The sequence below is a fragment of the Columba livia genome, chromosome 1 (genome assembly GCF_036013475.1).
Source record: "Columba livia isolate bColLiv1 breed racing homer chromosome 1, bColLiv1.pat.W.v2, whole genome shotgun sequence".
In the NCBI taxonomy this organism is placed as follows: domain Eukaryota; kingdom Metazoa; phylum Chordata; class Aves; order Columbiformes; family Columbidae; genus Columba; species Columba livia.
The window spans coordinates 29,616,491-29,644,442 of record NC_088602.1 but is presented as its reverse complement, the minus strand read 5'-3'; the positions used below and the strand labels follow the sequence as shown (position 1 = coordinate 29,644,442).

Below are 27,952 nucleotides of genomic sequence, written 5' to 3'. Positions count from 1 at the left end.
GATAATATTTAGTACCCAGTAGCCAGCACGGAACCCACACATGACATTGCCATAATGCTTTCCACAGGGGAAGTGTCCCCCTAACAAAACTGGAAAATTTGTCCTTATTCATGAACAAATAAGCTTCCTTCCACATGTGCAATGGCACATATAAAACCTCGTCATGGAAGTAATTAAGGCAAAAGCTCAGCCTCAAGAGCTTTCAGTGGATTAATATTTGCATGAACTAAAGCCTCAAATATTCAGCATAGCTGAATGTTTTCCATAATACACCCTTCATGTGTAGTCTGGAAGAAAAACTTCACACACTCTCATAGTGTTACACCAACTCTTTGAAACACAATAAGAAGGTAATTTGAACAATGCAGTTAGCCCCAATGCTTTTGACTGATCATTTCTACAAAGCTATTACCAACTCCAAATACATTTAATATCTAGACTTGTTCAGTTATTTGCAAGTGTCCTAGTTAAAAAAGTTTGTTAGGTATTTTTGACCCAGTTTTGTGATACAGAAAACAAACATGCACACTCAGATTTTTTTTACTGAAATAATTTTATTAATAGCTACAACTATTAACAACAATGACTTGTATTGTAAACATTGGCAAACCTAGTTTCAGTCACTGTAGGTAAATTCAAGTTCTCAACTGCTGTGTTTCAATATCATTTTCAGTTCTGACACCCAGTCTGGGTCATCTTCCTCAAAGTCCCTAAAAACAGGTTTCAAAATGTTATTTTGTGAAGCAAAATACAACTTTATAAATCTTTATTTTCCTTTTTTCCCCCCCTAAAATTACCCTACAACTAGGAGAAATTATGTTAAAAATATCAACACAAGAGATGCATTTCCTGCACCATTGTGGTTATGGAACCAATAGATGCTCTCTTTTGAATTCACCCCAAAAGGTTTTACCAAAAGCAAAACCAAATGAGTATATACTAAGAGACTGCAAATGTGTTGATATTAACAGCTTGCGGCTGAACTGCAGTTATACAAACCCAAGTAGCTCATCTCCACGTGCCACAAAAATAAACAAACTGAGATTCTGAGAATCCAAGAAACCCCTCCAAGGCCACACGCATCTCTAAAATACAATATTTCTGTTCAGAATATGTTGATGTACACTCTGCTCTTTCAAAAATTGGAGGAGTTGGTCACTATCATAAATAGGACATAAATTTTATTTTTTTTTCTACAAATATTTCTCAATAAGTAGGTACCAAAGTGGTTTTATTGCACTATGCATGAAAGATTAGGGAGAATAATACATAAATAGAGCAAACATACCGCCAGGCAAGTAGATTTGCTACTGGTTATCTGATTTCAAGGTTGGAGTACAAAGGTATTTCATGCAAGAAGGTTTTGCACTTTACCATTGATCTAATTTCATCTCATGCTTGCATTTTTGCAAAGTCATGAGCAATTAGCATATCTGCTAATAACATGCAATCTGCTCAATCTCAACACCACCAATAATTTATATATAGCAAAGAAAACCTTAAAGATATCAAATGCTACTAAATTTTAATACTCATTATGTAAAACTTGGATAGATTTAGATCCTGAGAAAAATACTGACTTTTTTCAGGGGAATGTATTTTTGGAAGAATATCTTTGAGGAAACAAAGAAAATAAGAATACAAGGATGTCATCTGGACATACGTGTCATCTTCATCAGATCTGGGCTCAAGTCTCTCAGAATCTATGACAACAGCTTCCTGTTCACCATCTACTTCATCAGATGCTTCAGTTTCATCAGAAAGTGGACCTCTAAATATATTTGCAGAAGCTTTGAAAGTACAAAAATGAAAATGTCACCAAAATAATCTGTAAAATCAAATTATTAAGAATATAAATAGCCTTTCTAATTTGTCCCCAGTTCTTAGCAGATTGCAGTACAAGCTGTTACTTAAGTGGGGAGATAAACTAATAACACCAATGCAGTGCAGAACACGTATTTATGACTGCGGCTGTGCACATCTATAGACTACCGTTACCTTTAGCTGTGCCATCTGACCATCCTGTCTTCAAATTAGGGCACTAGTGACTTTGGGAAGGTGGATTTACCTGGTGGGGCTCCAGCCTGTTTACTGCACCTCCCTAAGGCATCCAGCAGGCCACTGAGGAGGATGGAGAACACACGGCTCTGCAGCCGCTGCATTTTTGTCACAACCTCATTCAGCTACTGAGCTGCAACTGGAAGTTCTTCATAAAGAGATGCAGTGGAGATGTACAGTTACTCACGAATTCTCAGCTTGGATTTTTGTAATCCCACATTTCATTTGACAGACTTTAAAAAAAGAACCAAAACAGTCTTCTTGTGACACGAACTCAAGTGCACAATCTCTATACACAGGGCATATGTATGTTAAAAAAAAAAAAAAACAACAAAATGTTTCTATTAATAAAACTGTTTGCAAAAATGTTTGCTCACAAACTGGGGATTTACCTGGTTTATAAATTGTGTATGTTTTAAACGCTAAGCTGACATCTGCGTTACTGAGAATGTTCATCAGCGTCTGAGGAGTTTCCTTGTTCCACTGCTTACGTGGCTTATTTTCACTGTAGTTTATAACACAGCCACCTAGGTAGAAAATCATTAATAAATACTACTTAGATACAATTGCATTGGCAGTGTGGATTACAAAGATCACATTCAAGAGAGAAATAAAGGGAAAAAAGCCTAGATTTTTCCACCTGTAGAATTCCTGACTGCTCCACACACTGAGGTTAACACTATCACCTTTAAGAAGAAAGAAAACTCCAGAAGGCCCCAGAGCAGCCCTCTGCCAGCAGGGAGCCAGCAGAAATGGGCTGAGGGGTGTGAGGAGTCAGAGACTCTGCAAACTTATTTGGTGGCTCTACAAATCTCACAAAATGGAGCTTGTGGTCATTTTTTGTGCCTTTTGACAGCTGAACACCTAAACACACACATTCTTCTGTCCTCTGCCATTGCCCTGCATATAATTACGCATATAATTATCATGTAACATCCCTACCACAGCTTGGGCATTTTCTGACTACTTATTTATTTCAGTAGCATCTATCCACATTTACTTAGAATTCATATCCATAATGACATGAAATGATTATAACAATTGCACACAGTGTGGGGCATTGTAGAATTGACACCTTTTTCAGAAGAAACTCCATGTTAAATGTTCTGATTAAAAGCTGTTGGTGTGGAAGAAGGAAGAATCTCTGCCTCACATCTGAGGTACATCATTAATAATTCTTGTCATTAAATGACAACAGACGTAGAAGTACAGATGTTACATGCTGTACTTGGAAGACAGGCAGCTGCATTTTGCATCAAAGGAATTCCACAGTCTTACCCCTGTAAGTGGCATATTAAGAGGAGGGTTGGAAGGGTAATTTCTTAGCAATTATTATAATTTTTAGGGTTCCTAATGTTATCTGTGGCTTTCACCACCCTCTGCAATCCTCCTGCCACACAAGACCACTAAGAAATTCTCTTCAGCACAGTGGAATTTTTGAGCATTTGTTAATAAGATATTTTCAAGTTGTTCTTACATATTTTAAAATATGCCCTGTAAGGTTTTGGCTTTTAACATCTGTAAGGAACCACTGATATTATTTGAATCAAAACCACATTTCAGTAAAACTTACTTTTAGTCTCTTCAGATGTAAAGCTGGAAGAAAGCAAGGATGCATTTTCCAGGACATCCACCACAGTACTGGATATCCTCTTTTCCCATTGCTTCCTGTGGGGATGTGACAAATCAGTAGTTCCTGGAGGAACAACAACAACAAAAAGGATGATAACCAGCATCTAACTTGATTCTCTGTCCATCCAAACTAGTACTAAGCATACAGCACTTCAGTAACAGTGATGTTTGATTCTATGGGTACAAGTCTAAACTTGGTAAAAGAATTCCCCGTACATGCACTCTATACCAAATGCTTTCAAACAGTGATTTTTTTAATACTTTGGCCAGGATCTTTATTTTTTAAATCTCAGATGAGCAGTAAGAATCAATATAATTGCAGAAGCAACAGACAATGACACAGTTTTCTATAGTTGCAGACTTGTATGTAGTACCTGTTTAACTAGCTGGATCACTGACATTGAGATATCACTACATAGAAGAAATGCATCAGCCTTGAAACAATAACACTTACCCTTGTCACCAGATTCTCTTTGCTCCTTTGTACTTTCACTCAAATCCTTAGTAATATTTTTCCTTTCTAAGGGGCTATGCTTGCCACTTTCTTCCTTACTTTGCTTTAAAAGAATAGACTTTATTAATCATTATTGTCCAGAAAAACAAAGCAGTAATATTAACATGGCATTAATTATTTTAGGTTTGCTATAAAATGGCTGACCTAAAGATTTGAGAACTAAACCACTAACACCATGAAGCCAAATGCAACTGAATTGCATCTATTATTGCAATACTTTTCACTTGGTATGCCCTTTTTCAACAATCTCAGTTTTTGAAGCTAAGCACAGATGAAGTTACTTGATGCAATTTGTGGGTTTTTTGTTTTGGGTTTTTTATTCACATTCAAGAACTTTAGCAGTATAAAGATAAATGAGTTATATTCCCAGGGAAAACAAGATGCACCCGAATATTAAGCTTCTCAGGCAGAATCATAAAATCATTAGACAGGTCTAATAGAAGAAAAAAAGTGAGGCCTACTGGCAACATGGATTGAAAAATCTACTCAATATGGCTGAGCCAGGCTGTGCTATAATCTACCCATGTGATTTCTTGGCCACCTGTGACTTAATTCTCCTCACCTGAAATCTCACATGGCCCTAAAACCTAGACAGAATTATGTCCAGACGAGACTGTTTCCACAGCAGCCTGTTCAAAATATGTCCCTAAAGCAAAGAAAATGCATCAAATATTGCAGTATCCAAAAACTCAGAAAAATAGGAAAGAGTTTTTCTGTTGTTTGATTTCTTTATTATTATTATTTATTTATTTTGACGGGGCTATAGGGAAATCCACTTTGGAACTAAACGAAACATGGAAAGCATCAAAAAGTTACAGTGGTAGGAAACGCACAAGAAAACTCCGCAAGCTGAATGCATATGACAGCTGACCCAGCAGGCTGATCTATGGTTTAGCATACTAACAATTTTCTGTATTAACTTTTCTGTAATACAGAACATTCTAAATTACTAAAATACAAATATCCAATTTATATTTGATACTTACCCTATTTTCTTTCTTACTATTTGAACTTCCACCAGCCATGGCATTACCTGATATATTAAGGAACAGATTCAAGAGTTAATACCTTTGGCAAACATTTGTAGTAAAGTGGTATTCCAGAGGTACGACAGCAATGCCACTGAACCAAGCAATGAAAATTATGTGAAAGCTTCTTCACACTTCTGTCAGCGCAGCTCTCTGTCAACAAGGAGTCCCTCTACTATTCAGTTCCAAATGTGTACAAATTTTGGTGTAGCTACATTTATGCAGAAGACAAAATCCAATATTCTCACTAAAAATTAAATAATGAAAATAACTTGCTTCACCATATTCTGGGAAAGAAAGCATGTCATATTTAAAATACATGCAATAGCTATAAGTTTTGCTCATTTTGAAACTGAGAGGTTTAATTCTAGCACAAGTCTTAACGCTTACAATGTATGTATTGCAGCTCTGCACTGTGCTTCTCATGCTGGTTATTATTTACACCCTTCAAGCATTTTTCCAAACAAGAGCAATGATATTAGATTTTGAAATAATTAAAAGTAGATTTGAACATACAATGCTGAAGTTTTATAGCTGTGTTTAAGATCTTACAATTGCTAGTCATTTTGTCTTTCCCTATGTCAAGAAAAATGTTGCTGACTCACCCTTTGGTCTTGCTGCATTGCCTTCACGCTTCTTGGTTTCCTTTAAAACCTGCTCAAACTCAGCTGTCATCTGTAATGTGTAGAACAGACGCAAGTACAGTGCGATTTTAACCTTTCTCAAATTATTGTACATGCTATTTGTTTAAAACAAACTTACTATACAAAAGCATTGTTGCAGCTCACAGCTAACAATACCTAATTTTATCAGTATCATGTCAATACTCAAATCTTATTTTCAAAACAAACCCTTCTAAAACCTCAGTTTTCTGAGAAGTCTGCAAATGTATTTATGCCTTTTAGAGTAGGACCTACACACCACTACACTTCATATTGTTATACACTAACAAAGAAACTGATTTTGTACCTAAAGTAGAGATACTGTTCTTTAAATCTAGAGATGAAGAATATACTTTACCTCAGAAGGCAAACAATTTTTGATAAGTTTGGTTAAGCAACCTCTTGCAAGAATAGTACTGGCTGATGGACGATTCTTGGGATTTCTCTTAAACATCTGTTTTATTAAGTAATGAAGTTCATAGGAATAGTGAGATGGTAGTGGATTGTAGGACCCTTTGCATATCTTAAGGATGAGATGCTTCCAGCTATTGGCTTGAAACTGCATTAAAAATAAATGAGCATTAGAGCATGGCCTTTAAACATAAGGTGAAAAAAAGCTGACATAATTTAAGAGCAACTTTAACATTTATTGTATAAAAATGCATGGTATGTATCTACATAGGCTCCCTATTACCATACTGATTTGGCTTCCAGTTTGGCAGTTTCAGGGCTCTAATTCAGAGGTGTGGAACAACAAACACATGTTCTGGTCAGAAACATAATTTTCTGAGAATGAAAACACAGTTTGCATACAAAATTTCACTAAAATCAAATCATAATGGACATGGTAAACAAAAATCTTTGTAACTGGAACCCAGGTGGTAGTTACTCCTATAAATTTAGGATTGTTCACATTTTATTTTTGTAGGAAACTAGCACTGAGAAAATCTGGATCATCTTAGTGTCCTTTACTTCATGCATTTGAGATCAGAATCAAACTGCAAGAATGAAACAAAACCAGGAAAGATACAGACTTCGATTTAAAGAAGAATAATCATCGTCAAAAGTAGCCTATCAGGGCACAAATAGCCTCTTGCAAATCTACGTGAAGTGGCTTCAGTTGTTACTCTTCTCAGCTCTTAGCCAGTCTTCGGTCAGCAATTACAGCTTCCAAGTACAAGTCATCAGAGACTGCAACAGCAGCTCGGACAACTATACCCATGGATGGAAACAGCCTGAGACAAATGGCTGAGAACTTCTGTCTCCATGCAAAACCAGCCTTCTTATGGTGCACGCCGCTGGCCTGGCGGCAGAGTGCAAAGCATCTGCAGCGTGCGGCAACCTTCCATATCACCCCGATAGGTTATGCAAGAACTTATGTGACGATACATAACATTTCAATGCTGCTAAAAAGGGAATAACGCTCCATGCCTTGGTATCCAAATTTTTGGAATTCCGAAACTTTTCCGATAGCAATAAACCCATACTTACTGGATGTCTAAGAGTGCACAGCTCGTACAGAATGCATCCCAGAGACCATATATCACTGTATGGTACAGAAAGATGAGAAATTTTGAGCCAAAAATTACAATTTAACCTAGAAAAGGTTAAATTCATTATGTGTACATAACTGAATTGAATAAACTAAAAATAAATGTAAGTAATCATAAAAGACAATTATGCGTTTAACCTCTCCAGTGGAAATGATCTTGCTTATTTTATCCCACCCTGATGTAAATAAAGATGACTGTCACAGTTGTAGTTGGCTTTTTATTCCCAGAATGTCTCGTAAGCAATTTGCTGCAACAATATTTATCCTTCCATACATGAAAGCCTTTGTATTCCATGGCCCTTATCATCAGATGGCAGACATGCGATCCTTATTCTGAGAGTTGGAATTCTGGCCTTGCCAATAAGAATTCTGCCTCCAATTAAAAATAATCATCTTCCACCCAAAGTCAGTACTGCCATGTGCACAAGAAGCAACTGATGCCATTCTTGCAAGAGGTGCAGAAAACAAACTAAGTGCTAGAAGGTTTCTTCCCTTCTGTGGAAAATGAGCCACTTGGTTCAGGTACAGCTAGGGTCACAGAAGAGAGCTAGGGGAGGGGACACAAAATGACTCAGTATTTTGGAGTCTGGGGGGAAGCTGTAAACACCATACTATCAAGATGCTCTCAGAACTTCTTTCCTAAAGACTGGAATAACTGGGCTCTATAAATCTAAGTCATCAGTTCTGTAGTCATTAGCCCCACGTTATCAGGAGTGGCAACAAGACCTTCAGCAAGAGAGGGCTGGAGCACTTCTGAGAGGACAGGCTGAGAGAGTTGGGGTTTTTCAGCCTGGAGATGAGAAGGCTCTGAGTAGACCTTATAGCAGCCTCCCAGTACCTACAAGAAAGCTGCAGAGGGACTTTTTACAAGGGTTGGTAGTGATGGGACAAGGGGTAATTGCTTTAAAGTGAAAAAGGTTAGATTTAGATTAGATATAAGGAAGAAATTCGTCACCATGAGGGTGGTGAGGCACCGCAACAGACTGTCCAGAGAAGCTGTGCATGCCCCATCCCTGGAAGTGTTCAAGGCCAGGCTGGATGGGGCTTTGGGCAACCTGGTCTAGTGGAAGGTGTCCCTGCCCATGGCAGGGGATTGGAACGAGATGATCTATAAGGTCCCTTCCAACCCAAATCATCCTACAATCCTATGAAAAAATAAGACCAGCCAAAAGACACAAACACATACATACATACATATATGCATACAGGTGTGTATGTTTGTCTGTATTTATTTACTCTCCCAAATGCACAGAGAGGTCTGCACAGCAGTTTTCACATTTTTAAGACTAAAGACATTGTATTTTCATGTACCTAAGTAAAGAGGAATGTATGCCTTTGCATCTTAAAAAACCTGCAATTACCTCCTTCTAAATATTCCTCAGCTCAGACAACAATAAAAAGACATACATCAGCCAGACACTATTTGTGACCACTAAAAACACTAATACCTTTTGTTGTTGTATGGCATGCTTTCCCATATTTCTGGAGGTACGTAATAAGGAGTTCCCACATATGTGCAAGCATATGACACTGGACTATTGAAATGACAAAAAAGAAACACTAGATGAAAAGTAATGATTTAAGAATTTGTACTGTTTATCAGTGGTAAAATAAAACTTTGCACCACTGAGATCAGTGATGATATCCACATACTGTGCAAGAAGGTGCGCAGATCCAAAATCTCCCAATTTGACTTTTCCATTTTGAGTGAGGAAGACATTCTGCATTTCAAGAGAAGGCCAGATTAACATACTTAAATGTTCTTCTAGGAGACATTTCTGCAGTTTTTGTGTACAAAAAACACAGCGGCAATCACTTCTGATATTCTATCTTTGTATTTCCTTTTACTTGCTTCTCCTAATACTTCTAACAAAAAACAAACCAACCAAACAAAAAACAAACAAAAACACAAACACACACACAAAAGCTCAGAATTATGTTATCTTTAAAGGGAAACAAGAGGCAAGGTATTTACAAATGCATAGTGCATTCAGATTTTACACCTCTGTTACTGGTTTAAATTATATGCAGTCTGTCACACGCAACTGGTGCTATCAGCAGCATGGATATGAAAGGTATAGCTATATTTACAGTCTGTTTATGCCCACAGCATTACATCATCCTATACGTATACTCAGTAATTTCATTTACCTAGTATTCCTTAAGTCTAAATGAAAACACAGCACGTAGCAGTAACAGGAAATTATGGAGGAGGGAGCTGGACTTCTGCATGCAGAAGAGAGTTTATTAATGGCAACAAAACTTGCTCTGTTCACCTTGGATTTGATATCCCTGTGCAACACACGCTTATCATGAATGTGCTTCACAGCCAGGCACATCTGCACAAACCAGTGAAGGATCTGAAAAGAGTAACTGAAGAGTTATAGCAGCTCAATGCTTTCTATAATGAATACTTGACTAATAGATTGAAAAAACATTAAAAAAGAAAAAAAATGTTCAGAATATCTGGGAGTTAAAAGTAACTATAGCGTAATGGCCTCCAATCAACAGGGAAGACTGAATTCTTTAAGATAAAGTATATTTTAACATGGGCAAAGGAATGTTTGCTACCTGTGTCTGGAAAACCCATTAATGAAGTTAGGGAGTCGCTACATGGCACTTCACAAGGATGCCAATTACAATTCATAGTAAACTGGCAAATAAAAAACCCACCACCACCACCACCCACACACACTGAGTTAACATACTGTTTCTAAAAGGAAATTCATTATTTCTGGAACTACAAAATAAAATTCTTAATGATGCTTAGCCAATCTCAATATTGGATTAGGTGACAATTCCGATCTTTTCATTTTAAGTAAGATGATGCTTCTAACTGTGGCAGGAAGTAGTTTTGAATCACAACAGTGTAATTTTGGAACTTCTCTGAAGTAATTTTATAGCCTCTGTGATAAAAGAAGGTAATGCCTACTGAATGGTTTAAACATTTAATTGGTACACGAAATGCAAGCATTTAGTCTCCTGGCTAGTTGCATTTATCTTACCAGACTGCCTTATTTACTTTTCATTTGCAATATCTCTTAACTGTGCTTTAAATTCTGGCTGAAGTTTGCGTTATATTCTTACTTAATTGCATAAATTTATGCATGCAAACCTGACTCTGTTTTTCACACTCCCCGCACATTTCTCAGAGCAATTTCTTTTTTATTCCTTTCAGCCCAATTCTCGTCTTGTTCTGCTGGCAACTATCAAAGAAATAATGTTTTTATTCTAAGTACCTTTGTATCATTTAAGGTACTTCAAGGTGTTTGCCTATCTGTAATTTGTTTTATGGGATGCAGGATACTTCAGTTTACATGAAAATGTTTCCTAGGTTCTCGATTCAAAATGCTGTCTTTTCTTACCGTATCTTCAGGGAACAACTTTCCTCTTTGGTGTTTAATCTTTTGCATTAAATCTCCATCATCACAATATTCCATCACTATATAGAGATGTCCATCAGCTAAATTTTAGGTAATTTAACAATAATTAGTATTTTCATTAGCAGGGTAAATATATTATTTTTACTATAAAGTTTTGACTACATGCTATATATTACATATTACAATATATATGTATTTTGTTTAAAACATGTATGATAAATAACAAGACAAAGTAACCTTGATCCCTCAGGAGTATGCAACTTTAAATAAAGAAAGATATTCTAAGTTTTTGTATTTACCTTCAAATGAGTCCTTATAGGCAACAATATTTGGATGTTTCATTTTAGCCAACAGAACTGCTTCCTTTCTAGAGTTCTCTATATCAGATGAAGACTGAAAATGTAAGTGTGCTTATATAAATGTCACAGTAACAGATTTTCATATATACACATGATGCACCTTGCTTTCCAAAAGGAAAATATTTTTTAGAATTGTTCTTCAGTTATTTTAAAAATTCATTTCGAAACTTGAAAACCCCATCATTTTTTAATCTATGGTTTATTACTAGTTGAAGACTCCTTTGTTTTTCAGGGGATTTTTTTTTAATTTGAGAGGATATTTTCCTAAGTCAGTTAATGGTTTTTTTTTCTATTTTAGCAATGCAGAACTACGTAACAAAGCAGCACACGCTGATTTTGGAACAGCTGACAATCCACTCTGCATTAACTTAATATAAAGCTAAGTGCCCAGGTATTAACTGAGCTTCAGCTTTGATAAAGCCAGTGCCTCCCATTTTGTGATTTTTTTTTTGGTTAGCTAAGTGCAGAGAAGGTAATGTGAATAACATAAGGTTAATTTCCTCAGAGGAAATCTGCATTCTAGTGAAATCAATGGGAATCCAGCCAAGGGCATCAGGGCCACAGGGGTTTCATTATAAGTGTCTTCTTATGTGCTACACTTCCCAAAATGTGACCACACACCTTCCAAAATAAATGTTCATATTTCACCTATCAACAATGTCAACTCAAACATAGCCATATAGTAGCCATACCATGCAATTGTCTAATATACAATACTCACAACAAACATGTTCAGAGTTTCAAAAATACATTCAAAATTATGATTTTTAATTTTTTCTTTTTTTTTTTTTTAAGTGGGGGGGTGAGGTGATGTACATGCCAAACTTACCATAGGAAGTCTTATTTCCTTCATTGCATACTTCTGGTCACTGATTCTGTGATGAACTAGGAGAGCTCTGCCAAAGGATCCTTCTCCCAGGACCTTCAACACTTTGTATTCTTCCATGCTTTATATAGCTACGTCCAGCACTTCACTCTTTCACAGGGTGATCTTCTGAACTTTGTCATGACCTTGACTCATTTCTTGAAATTTGTTAATATAATGTGCATGAGAAAACAAACCAACCAAACACAAAATAACAAGAATGGGTGATAAATGTAGTATGTGGGTACCTACAACTGTTCAGCATTGCCATAAATACAATTCCAACCACTTTTGTCGTGATTGCACTGAAAATAAGGCCTTCAGAAAGCTCAACTCAAAGTGTAGTACAGTGCATCTCTGCATTTTTTTTTAATTTTGATACAAAAGCTCTTGGAAAAATCTAAATTATAGCCCTACAACTTAGCATCTTCTGTCACCTGCACTTCTGCAGGTGGATTCATAATGCTAAGCAGAATTCACAGGCACAATAACATAAAACTTCAAACTTTCAGTAACAATTCTTACCAAAAAGAGCATACAAAGGACCAAACTGGGAAAAGTTACTGGTGTTCATGCACAAAAATCTCAACGACTGGCAGATTTAGGTTAGGATGGAATGGGATATAATAGAATGTAGTTGGAAGGGACCTACAATGATCACCTAGTCCAACTGCCTGAGCAATTCAGTTCTGACCAAAAGTCGAAGCATGTTGTTAAGGGCATTGTCCAAATACCACAAACGCTGACAGTCTTGGGGCATCTATCACTTCTCTAGGAAGCCTGTTTGAGGGTTTGACCACCCTCTCCATAAAGAAATGGTTCCCAATATCAAGTTTGAACCTTCCCTGGTGTGCCTTTGAACTGTTTGGACACATCCTACCCTACATGTCTTCTTCAAAGCGGGGGTACTTTTAAAGCTGGTTAGTCACAATTTGAACACTGCTTTGTGTTCATACCTGTGTGCACACGGTATATGTTCGCACAGCCTATGAGTTGGTTTTAGAAGGCATGTCAAGGGCTTAGTTGTTTCTGAAAGGTCAAAATGCCGATTTACTCAAGAGTGTGAAAAATAAACACGTTGATTAATTTACTTAAAAACTCTGAAGGCACCTAAGTAAGGGCACGCTCGGTGTGTGCTTCACAGTCAGCGCAGTTACCCCCAGCTCCCCACTCCGAGCCCCCCAGGCCCCGCCGGGCCCCCAACGCGCGGGCGTGGCGGCGCTACCCACCTCAGCGGGCCGAGCAAACCGCCGCAGCCTCCGCCTGCATCCTGAGCGAAGGCCCCCGGAAAGGCCCGATGGCTCCTCCACCGCCGGGCAGCACCGCCAGCCCCTCCCCGATGGGCTGGGGACGGAGGGGCCTCGGAGGCCGGGCGGGGCCGGGGGAGCGGGCGTTCGCCCCGCCCGCGGTTCCTCCCGCCCCCTGAGGCAGCGCGGAGCGGGTCCATGGCCACTCAGCCTTTCGTAGGGGCCTGGCAGCTTTTGTTTCTCAGAACGAGCATATGGGGTTTATATCCGATATTTACTAACAATAAACAGCACCCTCTCTGCTCAGCTCCTCCTGTTAATACCTCAAGATGCTCTTTAGTCTCTACATCGCACAAAAAAAAAAAAAAAAAAGGCACAAATCCCTATTTTCATAATTGCTTTCTCTACCATGGTGAGAGACCGAAATTGCTTAGCACTAGTGACTGAAATATATTAAGCCGTAGGCTGAATGAATTGTACTTTGATCTTGTTTTTTATCTATGGAAATGTAATCAGTAGGTAAGGAAGCATAAGTAAAACTTTAACTACAGGATATTCTGTAACAAAAGGAAGTGTCTCAACATTGGCAAAACTAGATTTCCACCATGCTGTTTCCCATGCTGGAAAATGCCTTTCTACTTCACAGACTTCATGTTTAAAAAAAAACCAAAACAACAACAAAACACAAAAAACCAACCAAACAACCAAAAAGAAAAAACAAACAAAAACACAAAACAAAGCAAAACAAAACCACAGCACCCCACACAAAACCAAGACACCCATCACCCTGAGCCAGACTCCATGCAGTCCCAGTCAGCGCCCATGAGGGAGCAGAACCGACATGTCAGAGATGTCAGCACATGGTCCATGAGATGCAGCAGAGGTGTCTCCATAGCAGAGAAACAGAAGCATTTGCCTATATCATGTCCTGTGTTACTCCTTGTAGTAGTATGGACTTGCTTATCAATGATCAGCAAACATAGTGCAACAATACACTTAAAAGTTTAGTATCTTGTTAGATGCAAAGAGCACGTCCCTTCTGCAAACAGAAAATTCTAGCTGGTCATGAGGACCAAGGTCTGTTTAACACTGAAACCTGAATACTCAGCTAAAGTTACAGTTCGTGCAAGCTTTGCATACTGAAGATATAGAAACACTCAGATTCTGCTGAATGTGAAAAATTTCACTATGTTCTGCTGTGACAGTTCATTTCCAAGAACAGACTAAAACAATTTCCAGAATTCCAGTCTCAAGCCTATAGCCATGTTCTATAACTAGTTTCCAACCTAAAGCCCATAAATAAAGAACAAATACAGTTCAGTTGATTAGTTTAATAGGTCTACCATATTACAGGCAAATGCAAACCAACATTAGAACAGGCACACAGTAATTAGTGTATCAGATCTCATCTAAGGGAGATTTCATCATGAATAAACATGGTAACTAAAGGGATCAAACTCAGTTGTGTTGAAATACCCCCTAAAAATGGATACAACAGTTTAAACTTAGTGTACACCTTACTAGGTAGTTTCAGTTTTCAAAACTAAAGGTTGCTGTAGTAGATAATTGCCCTATTGGAATGCCTACATTATTTTTTTTCTTAAACTAAAAATTAGATTATACAAGTCTGAACATTTTATAGGAATTACAACAGGAGAACAGTAGATATTAGCACCATACTAAAATTGAATTGTTACATGAAGTGTTAAACCTAGTCCTTAATTCAATATTTAATGAATCATATTTAACATGACACTGTTTGAAAGTACTAAACCAGACCAGATTTACAATTCTGAAAAAGCAGAAACAAATTGAAAAGTTCAGTGACTCCAGCAGTCAATCTTAAGCCATCCACACAAGTTTTAGATAGCTCCTCAAAGCAGCTAAAAGCAAACACCACCCCAGCTCTCCTTAAAAAGGGTCCGATCTTTAACCCTCCCATAGCATTTAATGCTACTTTTTACTCTCCTACTTCAGCACTTGTTTCTTTGAGCGCATTGGTCTGTTTGTGGATAAATACAGTGGCTTTTGGTTCCAGTTCTCCCAGCTGTTCAAATGGAGACATATGCATCTTCATCTTGAACAGTATCCAGCACCTTGCACATCTTCTCCCGAATGCGTTGAGAATATCGCAAAGGGGTAACAACTTTCAGGTCTTTAGTACCGGAGTCATTTGCTTCATGATACATCCTCACACAAAAAAAAGAAAAAAAAAATAAACATAGGCATACCATCATACAGCTACCTCTGTAGTACCATAGCACCTAGTAGAAACAGCAAGTCACGATTCCTCTTCAACTCTTTCCCCTTCCCATAGCCAAAGAAAATGGGAAATAGGCCCTTTCCCATTCATACAGTTAAAACCAGATATACAATTCTTTCCTTAGGTAAAATATTTTGATCTGGAGAATCTCCTGAAAGGAGTTTCCAGAGGTAGATTCCCCAGTAGTTCCATCAGGAAGAAACTGTTCTTCCTGCTATGAGGGATAGCAGAGAGCTGCCATGAGTCCAGCTTCATCAGATGCCAAAACTTTCCTAAGTCCACTATCTTGGAAAATCTTGTGGCAAAAAAAAATTATTTAAATGTTATCTGTTTTGTCCTGAGATTGGCACCCAGATTTTTGCCTCAGGATACAATTAAGATAACATTTACAAGACAGTTACATCTTGTTCACTTCTTCTGTGTTGTATCACATACAATAATATCTACATTTGAAAAAGGGAGGACTGGAGACACCTACTTTCTCTTTACCTAGCTCAGTGTAGAATGTCTACTACCATGTGGGCTCTGGGAAGGGATCCTAAACCTGGAATTTATGTATCTCCCACAAAGATGTTTGATTACTCTATAGTAAGGCATTCAAAAAGCAAAACAGTTTGAGTAAATAGAGGACTTTATTTTAAGAGACTTCCTTCTGAAGGAAGAGGAAGCAATCCTAAAAAACTAAGTTCTTGAGAACTTTTAACTAGCTGTTCACAAATGCAGTACTTCCCTGTTTTAACAGGACATAAACATTACTGTTGCCCCAGACACTGCAAACTTTCCATAGTTACTTGAACTAATCTTACCGTTCCAAGTATGGTGTGGTAGACGGATTGTATGTCATTGAATAAGATGTGTCATTTTCCTTCTCAGGAGAATTAACTACTTGGGCTGTATCTTTTTCCCCATCCTCATTCTGCTCTTGTGTTTCCCATTTTCCTTTCTTCTTTGTACGTTCCTTAGTCTTGTGCTTTTTATTGCTTTTTGGCAAGATCTCTTCTCTTGGTTTCAAGTCTGAATGCACCACTTCTTCTTTGATCTCTTCACTGCTAGTTTCTGCCTTCTTGTCATCACCCTCTGCTTTTTGGTCATCAGAGTCAAAATCCTTGAAGGCCTCCTGAACCTGCTCTACAGATGCATTTGGTTCCTTGCTGACTTCCACTACCTCACTTAAATGAGCTTCTGTCATACTTCCCCCTAAAATTGAAAAGTTGAAGAAAATACATATAGGATTAGTTACAACTACAGAGAAGTTAATGTTTTAGAGATCTCTGAAATCTTAAAGTTTTACATGAGAATGAAGGTTAAGTATGTGTTGAGTCTGAACCACAGCAATTGAAGTTACTAATTATTTTAGTCACCTTCAAGAACTTGCAACCTCAAAACTCAGGCTAAGTACATCCTAAGAAGACATTCTCTTCCTTCCCAAATGCAGCAGCTCCAAACAAGTATTTCAGTCAGCTTCTGGAGTCAATTACTTGTCAGGTTATGTTATATTGAACAGGAATTCATATGGCTACTTTACTTCCAAAAGCAGAATATTTACCGCCTTTGTCACTACACCATAACACCATTAATCTGCTAGTGAAGCTGCATGTGTCAAAGAGGCAACTGATTTTTAGCTCACAAGAATATTTTTATTTACTCTTTGCTTATCAGGATAAAATAGCTGGACAGCACTGCTTTGCTAGAGTTTAAGTAGAAAGTTTGAATATGAAAGCATCTCCACTCCTCATTTTAACATGCCCACAATTGAAAAGTGTTAGTTTAGTCAAGGCTGGTTTCAAAAACAATTGAGTACCAAATTATCACAGTGAAGTTCCCATGAAACAGAATTAAATATAGGCACAAATAAACAGTTACCTTGTGCTGCCTGACAAGCCAGACATTTAACTAAGTCAGAGTGCTCACGCTTCCCATCCTCAAACTTAAAAAGGCTTTCAGTGTTTTTCATAGTATCTACCAGAGCATGTCGCAGTTCAACTCTAGGCTGGAAAAAAAGTTGTAATGTTTTAGAAAAAAGAACTCAAGCATCAACCATCATTTCATCTTATTCGGTATAACAGTTACAGGGAGAGTGGTACAGACCACATGATGTTCATGTTATAAAACCTTTATTTAACGCTCTTTGGAACACATGTTAGAACACATGTGAACACATCTGTGCACTAAGACTGTATTTGATGCCCTGAGATCTTTCACAGGAATTAAGTCCATCAATAAATATAAAATTAAGTTGTTTGGGGTTTGTAGGGATACTAGAAGTCTCAGTCCCTAATTACTTGTAGGTATTCTTCTATGGTATTTAGGTGATCCTAAACCTTTCTTCTTGAAAGTAGTAAGTAGTGTAGAAAGTATCTGCAGTGGTTACAGAGCTAAACAAATCAATTTTTTTAATGTTCAAGTAGGTCACTTGTGGCTTTCCTTATACTTGTGACAGATTGCAATTCCCCCTCCCTCCTGCAGCACGGCACGTCTCCCTCTTCCTCTGCTATTTGAGGCTAACAGCTTCTTTTGTCTGGCCCAGAGCACCCTGGCTCCTGGGACATTAGAAGAAGGGAGTGCCAAGGCACACTGGGCCGCGCCCAGTGTGGGGGATGTTTGAGGGCTTCAGGGGCACCCACACTCAGTGTGGGGGGTGCAGAGAAGCTTATACAATGCCTACAGTCAGGTCTGATCAGATAACAAAACGGGACTCTCGTCGAGACTCCGCCCATTGCCGCGGGTCTCTTGGAGTACGAGCTTAGCCACTGCTGCCACGAGAGCCCCCCTCCCCGGGATGGAAACTCCACTTGCCTCGCCGCCACGGTGTAAGTAAAACTTCTCGCAGGATTGCGAGTATATTTTCTTTCCGTGCACATTTGCACAAGTACTTTATTTCCTCGCACAATCGCGAGTGGCCGCCGAGAGCCCCTCGCACAATCGCGAGTGTATTTTCCTCCCGTGCTTCCACATAAGCACGTGTAGGATTCCGTGCACATTTGCACGTGTGAAATAACTCTCGCAGGACTGTGAGCGTATTATAAATTTACTCTCGCGGAATCGCGAGTGCACACTTTCCGTACTCACTGCGAGTACGTGTATCTCTATAAAATAATCCCACACCGTGCTTAGGCAAGTGTGTACTCCTCCGGGACTCGGGGACGGCTCCGGCATTGTTTTGGTGAAGCCACGTGCATGCACACTGTGGACCTCCTGTTGTATTAGTGGCTGCCCCTCTCAATAATTTCCTCCACTGATATCCGAACCTGTATTTAAGTCACATTTGGAGTGCTAAAACCCTGCGCCTCGCTGGTCTAATAAAAGTTGGTTTTGGACCTTGTGGTCCCTAAAATTGACCTGTGGGTTGCTTCTGTGACAATACTATAAAAGGATATATTAAATTCAGAAATAGCTGGATTTTATATACCATACTTTCATGCCTTTATATTTGTATAATCTCAAACTTCAAGACAAGTTGCTCACCACTGCTCCTGCCAAAATGGCCTCCTCATAGATGGCAATAAGTTTTTCGAGAGGGCCCATCTGTTCAAGACGCATGCAGCAGATCCAATATTTTGCAAGCTTTTTAGCCCCAGGAATGCTCTGTGTCAAATCTTCCAACATGGCACGTACTTCATCGCCTTGACATCCCTAAAGTCAACACAAGAGCTGAGATTTAAATGCAGGCATTTTGAGGCACTATATTTTAGCTGGTTTTGAACTAGAAGGCAAGTATTTTTTCTTTCTTTGAAGAATAACCCTGAAAGCTGAAGATGGCAAGTATTTCCAAGACTGAATTATGAACTTGAACAAGATTGTAATTCACCTATTCTTCCAAATGAGATTCATACAGTAGTACATAAGTAGAAGGGATAGTCAAATGCATAGACATCTTCAGAATTACTTAAAACGGACTTTTCCAGAAGTCCAGGCAAGTTTCTGCAAATGCAAACTTGCTTTAGATTACTCTGTAGCTACTCACATTACATTATAGCTTTTCTACTTATTATAGTGTTATTATTGCCTAATCTTAAGTAGTTCAATAAGTTAGTGAAGCTTAAGTGAAAATTAATTTCTTCAGGTGTCAGCAAAGAGCTATGATACTGCTTAACTTGGGAAGCAATTAGTCCCCTGCATCTGACTCCCAGGTCCAGTACGGCTGTAGGACTTGCGGGTTGTAGGGTCTTACACATTAGAACTTGGTAGGCAAGGGAACAAATACCTGTTCAATTAAATGCAGACACTCTGCCAGAGTCTTCTTGACCTTTTCACTATGTAATACATGCTCTAAAGAATTGCCAGAAGACAATTCTTGTTCTTCCCTTTTAGACTTGGGTTTCAGAAGCACACATGTTGGAGGTCTCCTCATCACTTTTCCTCTGGATGCCCTCCATTCAGCCAGGCGAGCTCTGCATTTAAGAAGATTATTAGGTGAAGTGACAGATGTTCTATCTTTTTTTACATTGATTGACACTAGCTAGGCTAAGTCATACACAGACATACTTTCCAGATAGGCCTCAAGCCCTTTATCCTAAAGGGAACACAGCTGCCATTTAGACCTGCATGGAAATTCCAGAACCATGTGTTATCACTGTCTGCCTTAGGTATCTACCAGGTCAGAACACTTTCATCTCCCCTTCTCCAGCAGCAGCAAGAGACTTAGGCTACAGACACTTTTTTTCAAGAGAGGGTAAAAAACGCTTCTGAGTTATTCACCTGTGCCACCTCACTTCCCTAATCTCACTTCAAACCAGAAAACTAGAAACTATCTCTAAAGTCACCAAGCATGGAGAGCAGGCCAGACCAACCCAGAACACAGCTTTTAAAATCTGAAACTGATGTATAAAACTGTGAAGACTCTATTTCAGACTTCCTATACACTTCATTTCAACCCCATCCCCTAGACCACCAATTTTTAGTAAATGTGACTTTCTACATGGAGCTCTATCAATACTAATTAAGTTTTAGATTATCAGTCTTCTTCACCCCATTGTCTAAGCTGCATTCACTGAACTGAAAAATGTGATTGACAAGTGCTCTCCCTTCAGCCCATCAACATGTTTACCTTGCATCAGCCATCTTTTTTTGCTAAAGCAGCGGCATGCATGACAATTCACTTACAAGAGTATCTGTCATGCGTAAGGCTGTCACAATACTTAGCCTAAAAACCAGAGAGCTTGAGCAATATACACTTTTTATTTATAACCACACAGGACAAGCTGTAAGTTTGAAGAGCTGCTGTAATTAGTTTGAATCCTGATTTCTCAGTACTAAGTCTACAGTTTTAGCCTGCTGCCCTTGGGCATCAAGTTCAAACACTCAGTTCTCTTTTTTCCCCAGCACATTCACAACAAGAAATAGATCAAAATAGACATTATTGGAAAGAAGGTCTAAATACCAAGATCAAGCTACAACAGTGAGTAATGCAGTTACCTTCTGTCTTCTGCTGTCTCTTTTGGCAGAGTAGATTTACTCTTGGCTTTAGTTTTAGAATCCTGTCCCAACTTTGTACCAGGAACAAGAGAAACTGTTTTTGCTGGAGCTTCTGGTCTTGCATCTTCACAAAAATCTGCACATCTCTTCACTCCTAGAGCTCTGCGGTCAAAATTGTTAGAAGCAGCCTTGGGTAGCTGTGGTCCCCTTTCACTGATCATTTTTTGGACTGTTACTTTCTTTGACACTACAGCAGGTGTCAGTTGCCATTTCTTCAGACTGCTAATAGCAGCTTTGTCAGATTGTTTGTTCTGGAATGGGAAGGTACCATTTGGTTTTACAGAATTATGGTACTTTGTGACTTTGATGGTCTTCACAACTATACTACAGCTGTTCATGGACAAAGAACTTGCTGTTGGTCTGGTGGCAGAAGGAAGGATCTTCTTATCCGGCAAGGAACTATCTTTCCCCTCATGTTTTGGTACTTTTCGGAAGGAGTTTATCTTTGATGGGATAATTTTGCCACGATATGTACCAAACACTTGTTTCTTTGGTAGGCTGACACTTGAATTTTGTTTTGTTTCTGCAATCAATTCCTTCTCTTTCATGCTTTTAATTTGCAAGAAGGACTTACTAAGTGACACATGCTGAGATTTTATTTCAGTGACTTCATTCTTGGATGCATGATCTTCAGGATTATACTTCGCACCTGATATGGAATTTGTCAGTGTGCTTGTAGAAGAGTTTAAAGTAACATTTTTTTCTGAGGCTCCATTTGATTGGTCCCATGACAGTTCATTAGCATTTTCTTTATTTTCCTGAAATCAGAATGACATCCATGGAGATGTTAGACATACATTCATGTTACACGTTACTTGTTTCCAAAAGAGGTTTTCACTCATTCACAGGACTAACATGATTAAGTGCCACTTTAAAAGTATCTATGAAAGTAGTGTATATATACTGAGTAGAATATTTGTCAACTATTATTGCAGAATTCACATCACAAAGTCAGTAGGGATTATTTAAACTCTACCTTGGAAGTAAGGAGGCCTGAGGGCTACACTCTTCTTAAAGAGAGAAAACCATCTTTAAGCGACTGCTGGCTTTTAACTGCCAAAATCACCTTGTAAGAAGAGTCAAAGTAGAAGCTTGCTTTAGGCTTTATATAGTCAAAAGCAGTTATCTCAGTGTGCATACCCCATCACTTAATGGCAATATCATTCCTCCACGTAGCGAGGATACCCTACTAACACAAGGTAGTGAGTAAAGCCTTTAATTAGGGCATTAGAATATGTCACCAGAAGAGGGAGAATTATTCACAGAATCACAGAATGTTAGGGATCGGAAGGGACCTCGAGAGATCATCTAGTCCAATCCCCCTGCTGGAACAGGAACACCTAGATGAGGTTACACTCTGATTAGGTATTAGCATCTACTTCTGATTACATTAGATTTGACAGCATCACCACACATTCAACAGTTCGTTTTGTTAGTAGTTTGGTGCTTTTCCAAGTAACAGAATACAACAGAATAATTCTCTGCTCTAAATAAAGACCTTCCACAGATTTTAAATAATTTCTCCAAAGAGTGAAAATCTATCCAAAAAGTTCTGAGAGTCTCAAGAAAAGTTGTTAAAATTTAATCATAATTTCAGCAGTCATGGTAACCTCCTCAATCCCCTCTCTGGTCAGGTGCAAACTGAATATCAATATGATGCGTTATGTACAGTAATGTGACAGCTCTCTAAAAAGCCTATATTAAGCAGTCACTAAATAAAGTTTTAGCAAACTACAACTCTGCACCTGCAAACTAATTAAATATAGTTTAAATGAGAGGAATGTTGTAGCCACAGAAACAGAGTGCCATCTGTATTTGCATATCAATCAAAAACTTACCATTCCTGGCTTTGGAGATGCTGAGAGCTGTGTTTTGCCTTGCAGCTTACTGCTAGTTGCTCTCCTAGTTCTGCTACTGCTTAAAAAAAAAGAAGACATCTTAAATCATCCTGCAATATAAAGGAATGTATTTTTAGAGGAAGTTCACATGGTCCAGGTGGCAGTCCACAGGCTGAATTCACACTAAAACATTTCTGTTGAGCTTGTACTCTTCCTCCAGAAAAAAATGAATGGCTAAGCAACCACTGATCAGGGCCTAGACTGCAAAACATCCCTTCTTGCACACAAAGAGCTGGCTACCAGAAGGGAAAAGGACAGACCTGATTTACTGCAGATGCCATTCCTATGTGTAAGGATGAGCACCAACCTGTCTGGCCTGACACATCTGTTAGAGAAGGTCAAGATTCTAAATGCTGCAATTGAGGGGGAAGAGGGAGCAGCACACAGAACTGAAGCTCAGCTACTGCCATCATCAGAGGCCAGGCCATTTGAGGAGAGTCTGTGGAAGGAACTATGTGTCCTTGTTCAATGACAGGTTCCAAAACCTACAGTCAGGCACCAGAACTGGCATCAGACTATCCAGTGAGTGACAAAACCACCAAGAGCAGTATTGTCTCCTAGCAACTATGAAAATGTATTGACAGCTCAGAAGAGAAATGCCTCAGTGTAAAGTTACAAATCCAAATTCTTCATCAAATGCTGCATGATTCATTATATTAATCATGTAGCACTGTTGCATGTGAGTGGAAATTAATATTCCAGTTAGCAACCAATATCTTCACATCAGATGGTCTTCTGGAAGCCACCTGAGTTGTAAATGAAGGTACATTAGTGAAAATAAAGATAATTAGTGACTTTGAAATGCTGGACAACACAGTCTGCTTCAAGCCATCACCTCCACATCACCTGTGGTAGAGAACACATGTTAAGGGAACTAATAAAAAGTCATGGAATCATAGAATCATTTAGGTTGAAAAAGACCTTTAAGATCATTGAATCCAATTGTAAACCTAACACTGCCAAATCCACCACTAAGCCATGTCCCTAAGGACCACATCTACACGCCTTTTAAACAGATCCAGAGATGGCACTTCCTTGGGCAGCCTGTTGCAATGCTTGTTAGCCCCTCCAGTGAAGAAAATTTTCCTGATATCCAATCTAAACCTCCCTTGGCAAAGCCTGAGGCCATTTCCTCTCATCCTATCACTTGTTACTTGGGAAAAGAGACCAACACCCAACTTACTACAACCTTCTTTCAGGTAGTCAACAGTGTGTAACAGTGAAAGCTTTACAAAAGGGACATAGCTGCAAAATAAAAGCATTAGTCATACCCACATACATGATGGTGCTAAACAATCAGTTAACTGAAGACTATGAAGAGCTCTGGAATAATAGCCAGAGAAGAAACTGAAATCAAGGAAAAGTAATGTAGATCAAATGCTGAATTAAGAGTATTGGTACAATTTTCTAACACGATAGCTTTCTACAACATGAAAACATTTGCCTTTCCCTGCTACACAGAGCAAATCTTTGACAGCTTGTATTTATCCTTGTCATTTATGCATATTTTATATTCAAAGGTCATTGCTCAGATAGATTTGTACTACCAAGTAGTTCTGTGCTGTAGAACATGGCACCACGGCACCTCAAGTGCACAAAACTGTAGGCAAGACTTCATTTAGATGGGAACAAATTTCAGACTGAAATGTACCATTTGCAAAAACATTAAAATAAGTGACAAAGCTACACCATGAACTAATACTAATATTAGAGCTGGAACCCTCTGTACTCCTTCACAGCACCATCTTCTCTAAAGAAGCTTCTCTTGCTTATTGGAAGCTCTTATAGTAAACGTCCAGACTTCAGACAACATCAGGAAGAAAATTTAAATAGAAGTAAATCAAAAGAAGCACTACTAATTGGTGATAGGTGACCGCACTCTTTTTACAGAACATTACACCTACCTGCTGGCCATCACACAGGTTTGGTTTTATTACAGTATATTTTGCTTTTAGCACAAAATAGTGACTCAGAAATTATAAACATACAATGAAGCTAGATCAAGTGGATTGTGAACACATGCAGCATAGCCCAAGTAGAAAGGAGGAAAAAAGTTATTTGCAGAAGGAAGGTTATAGAGGCAAACAGCTAGGTGGCATCTGAAATGAGGGCTCTGCCATGAATGCATTCTGTCCTGTCTCAGTCTCTAGAAGAAACACTAATACACTTCATGAATCGCATCTATTAAATATTCGCTTCACAAAAACTTTTAGCCTCTTCTGACTTTAAAAGGACTTCAGTAAAGCCATGTGGTATCCAGTCTCAGTTGCATGGTCTCACCTTTTGGTTCAGGTTCTCTGTAAGAACTGCTATCTACCTCTTTCCCACCGACCAGGGACTTTTCTAAAGCAACATAAGCCATAGCAGAAATACTACCTGATCGATCCCTGGTTTTCTTCAATGAGCACACCAGAAAAGGTCTTTTTCCTTGATCGATATTCTTCAACTTTTTGTCTTTGTTCTAGTGGGTTAAAAACAAACAAACACCTTATTACATTTTCAGCTGAAACAGCAATGCCAGAGAAACTTTGTCTCTTAGAGAAAAAGGAAGTGCAATTAGAAAAGCATCAAGACATTGTAAAACACAGACACTGTGGATGAAGAAGTCTTTAATATTCACATCTTATGATGTGTTACAGATTCTCTTATTTCTTGAGAAAGGCTATTTTCAAGTGGCAGCTGAATGAAATTTCATAGCTATGCAAGGTACCTGGTTGGCTGCACTAGGCTAAAAGAAACATGATTTTGTGACCTGAAGAAATCAGGCTCTTTCTTTTACCTTCCAGTTTCCTGACCAGTATTTCACATGCTTACTGTTACTTACAGCAAGCACACTTTTCACTTGTGACACTAGTGAGATAAGTATAGCATACACAGGAAACACCATGCACCTGAGCCCAACTGACCATTTGTAATATCATTTACTGCTTTTTCTGTTGTCACCTACACAAATGTTAAATCAATTGAAATCTTAATAACAGTACAAAAACACTCCTGAAGTGGTCTTAAGCCAGCTGTCACTGTCTTAACAGAGAAAGCCATCGCAGCAGAGGATACTATTTCACATGTTTTCACTGGTTGACAGCACACCAGACTTTGGTGCTTCATAGGACCACATTGTTGATCTCTTTCAGATAACTTTCCTTATTCCCACAGGAAGCTTTTGACCTTGGCTTGCTAGAAGTAGCTAACATGGTCCTGCTACCCAAAGCAAGCTCAAGCATCCACACAGCCGCCCTAGGCAGTTAAGACTCCAAGTCTCACAAATGTTTCACATGCAGTAGGATGTAAGAGCAAGAAGTATTATCTGTGACTCAGAGCAACAATTCATTTATGGCATTCAGGATCTCACGGTATTGCACCATCCCTCCATAACACAGGCTCATTCAGCTGTGGAAGTCTTCAGTTAACTCACATGTAAACCCCAACTGCTGCCCATCCTAGGCAGGCACAAGTCCCCAGTCTGAATCTGTTTGAACACGTTATCTTTCATATTGTGTCTTGCCAACTGTTCTTGATTCACACTTCAGAATTCTTTGCAAAGTCCATCAACATGTTCCCTCAATGATGAGGTATTTCTGTATCACTTAATTTTAGACAGTAAATATTACTAAGACATTATTGCCTTTGAGAACCTGAACATTAATCTTGGAACAAAGCACTTGATTACACACTCTCCATGGTAACCAGCTTGTCATCCCACATAGTGGAATAATTATCCTAAGAACCTCCTTCTAGTATAGAAGAGCTGAGAAAGGGAAGTTCTTTGTCATACACTGACACACCAAAGCCTTAAACACACAGCCAGCAGAGTGGATTGACACTTAGGCTTGTGGCAAAGCTGCATTTCACTTCAGATACAGTGGATTTTTAGCACAAATGTCCCAGTCCACACTGAATGAAGCCTGAGTGTCACAGAATGGTACCTCTGAGGTACAGAAGGGACCTCTGGAGATCATCTAGTCCAATCCCCCCACCAGAGCAGGAACACCCAGATGAGGTTACACAAGGTGTCCAGGTGGGTTTTGAATGTCTCCAGAGAAGGAGACTCCACAACCTCCCTGGGCAGCCTGTTCCAGTGCTCTGTCACGCTTGAAGAGAGTCAGTGTACACCGCCTGCTTCTGAAGAGGTGCACCTGTCAAGATATGCTGCACAGCAGCGAGCCCAGTGTGCATCCTGGAGCCTCCCAGGTACCTTCTGCTTCCAAAACTCAGGTGTCCTCAACTTCAAACCGGTCAGAAAAGAATAAACAGAAAAATGCCGGCCTAGATCAGAGGATTTGCTTGATTCAATAGGATGCTGTTAAATTAAGGCATGCCTTTCTGTACGCAGGAAGGCTTTCATTCCAGAAGCTCGGCCTGGCGGGCAGAGCACCGGCCCCGGCCCCGCGAGGGGAGGGCGAACCCGCATCGACCCACTCGCACCGCTCAGAAGCTCTAAGGCCAGGGCAGCGGCCGCTGCTGCCAAGCCCTACACAGCCTCCTGTCCTCGTCTCCCGCTCCCCGGGAGAAGCGACCAGCTCCCCTCTGCCGACGGCTCCTCCCTTACCCGCCACGGCCGTAACCGCCGCTGCGCAGCGTGGTAACGACAGCCAGCCCCAGCAGCCAGCGCCTCGGCTCCGCGCGGATGGAACGAAGAACCCTTCAGCCCCTTGGAATTTACCTCCCGGTGGCCGCCCCGCAGCCTTACCTCGTTTCGCGGGCTCGGACCTGCGGCTGGCCGGGAGCCGGGGCGGGGGTTTCGCCGTCATGGCCGCCCGCGGTATAAAGGCGGTTGTGAAGGGTGGCGCGCGCCGCCGCAGCTGTTTGAATCGGCCGCCGTACAGCGCCTCCCTGATTGGGCCAGCCGCGGGACTTGAACTGGCCAATGGCGGGAGGGCAGTGCGGTACCGGCTGTGCCTGGCGCGGCGGCCGGGCCGGCAGGGGTCGCGCGGCGGTGGCCGCTGGGTGGGCGGGGCGCGAAGGGCGCGCGGCGCCCCCTGCCGCTGCGGGAAGATGGCGGCGGCTCCTCGTGCC

At 39.7% G+C, this 27,952-nt stretch overlaps 2 protein-coding genes across 14 annotated transcripts; both read right to left on the bottom strand.

Annotated features, from left to right (window-relative positions):
* Nucleotides 1-534: 534 nt before the first annotated feature.
* Nucleotides 535-13,427, bottom strand: NEK3 (NIMA related kinase 3). 10 transcript variants are annotated; one of them, XM_065052797.1, is made up of 16 exons: nt 13,283-13,427; nt 12,018-12,211; nt 11,129-11,222; nt 10,812-10,909; nt 9,723-9,806; nt 9,100-9,167; nt 8,895-8,981; nt 7,386-7,440; nt 6,253-6,453; nt 5,838-5,907; nt 5,191-5,237; nt 4,145-4,247; nt 3,632-3,754; nt 2,451-2,585; nt 1,664-1,790; nt 535-710 (listed from the first exon to the last, which is right to left on the bottom strand). In XM_065052797.1, exons 2-16 carry the CDS (start codon nt 12,132-12,134, stop codon nt 644-646), a joined length of 1,476 nt encoding a protein of 491 aa, XP_064908869.1. In that variant the 5' UTR covers nt 12,135-12,211; nt 13,283-13,427; the 3' UTR covers nt 535-643. The 10 variants fall into 10 exon arrangements, 9 of the variants coding, with proteins under 9 accessions (XP_064908869.1, XP_064908860.1, XP_064908889.1 ...); XM_065052788.1 differs by having other exon boundaries at nt 7,386-7,491; nt 13,283-13,426; XM_065052817.1 differs by lacking the exon at nt 8,895-8,981 and having other exon boundaries at nt 13,283-13,426.
* Nucleotides 13,428-14,616: 1,189 nt separating this feature from the next.
* Nucleotides 14,617-27,861, bottom strand: CKAP2 (cytoskeleton associated protein 2). 4 transcript variants are annotated; one of them, XM_065052731.1, is made up of 9 exons: nt 27,486-27,861; nt 25,313-25,397; nt 22,877-22,955; nt 20,979-21,796; nt 19,768-19,954; nt 19,029-19,196; nt 17,427-17,553; nt 16,370-16,760; nt 14,617-15,490 (listed from the first exon to the last, which is right to left on the bottom strand). In XM_065052731.1, exons 1-9 carry the CDS (start codon nt 27,685-27,687, stop codon nt 15,352-15,354), a joined length of 2,196 nt encoding a protein of 731 aa, XP_064908803.1. In that variant the 5' UTR covers nt 27,688-27,861; the 3' UTR covers nt 14,617-15,351. The 4 variants fall into 4 exon arrangements, with proteins under 4 accessions (XP_064908803.1, XP_064908791.1, XP_064908795.1 ...); XM_065052719.1 differs by having other exon boundaries at nt 27,627-27,845; XM_065052723.1 differs by having other exon boundaries at nt 22,877-22,952; nt 27,627-27,845.
* Nucleotides 27,862-27,952: the final 91 nt, after the last annotated feature.

What these genes read in the sequence shown, in the direction of transcription:
- NEK3 (XM_065052763.1), bottom strand. Translation starts at nt 12,134, where the DNA reads ATGGAAGAATACAAAGTGTTGAAGGTCCTGGGAGAAGGATCCTTTGGC. An exon ending in CTATAAGGACTCATTTGAAG is followed by an intron (nt 10,910 to 11,128) that starts GTAAATACAAAA and finishes CCTAAAATTTAG; the next exon opens with CTGATGGACATCTCTATATA. An exon ending in AGTTGTTCCCTGAAGATACG is followed by an intron (nt 9,807 to 10,811) that starts GTAAGAAAAGAC and finishes TACTCTTTTCAG; the next exon opens with ATCCTTCACTGGTTTGTGCA.
- CKAP2 (XM_065052731.1), bottom strand. Translation starts at nt 27,687, where the DNA reads ATGACGGCGAAACCCCCGCCCCGGCTCCCGGCCAGCCGCAGGTCCGAG. An exon ending in GGCGGTTACGGCCGTGGCGG is followed by an intron (nt 25,398 to 27,485) that starts GTAAGGGAGGAG and finishes TTAACCCACTAG; the next exon opens with AACAAAGACAAAAAGTTGAA. An exon ending in GAAAACCAGGGATCGATCAG is followed by an intron (nt 22,956 to 25,312) that starts GTAGTATTTCTG and finishes TTTTTTTTTAAG; the next exon opens with CAGTAGCAGAACTAGGAGAG.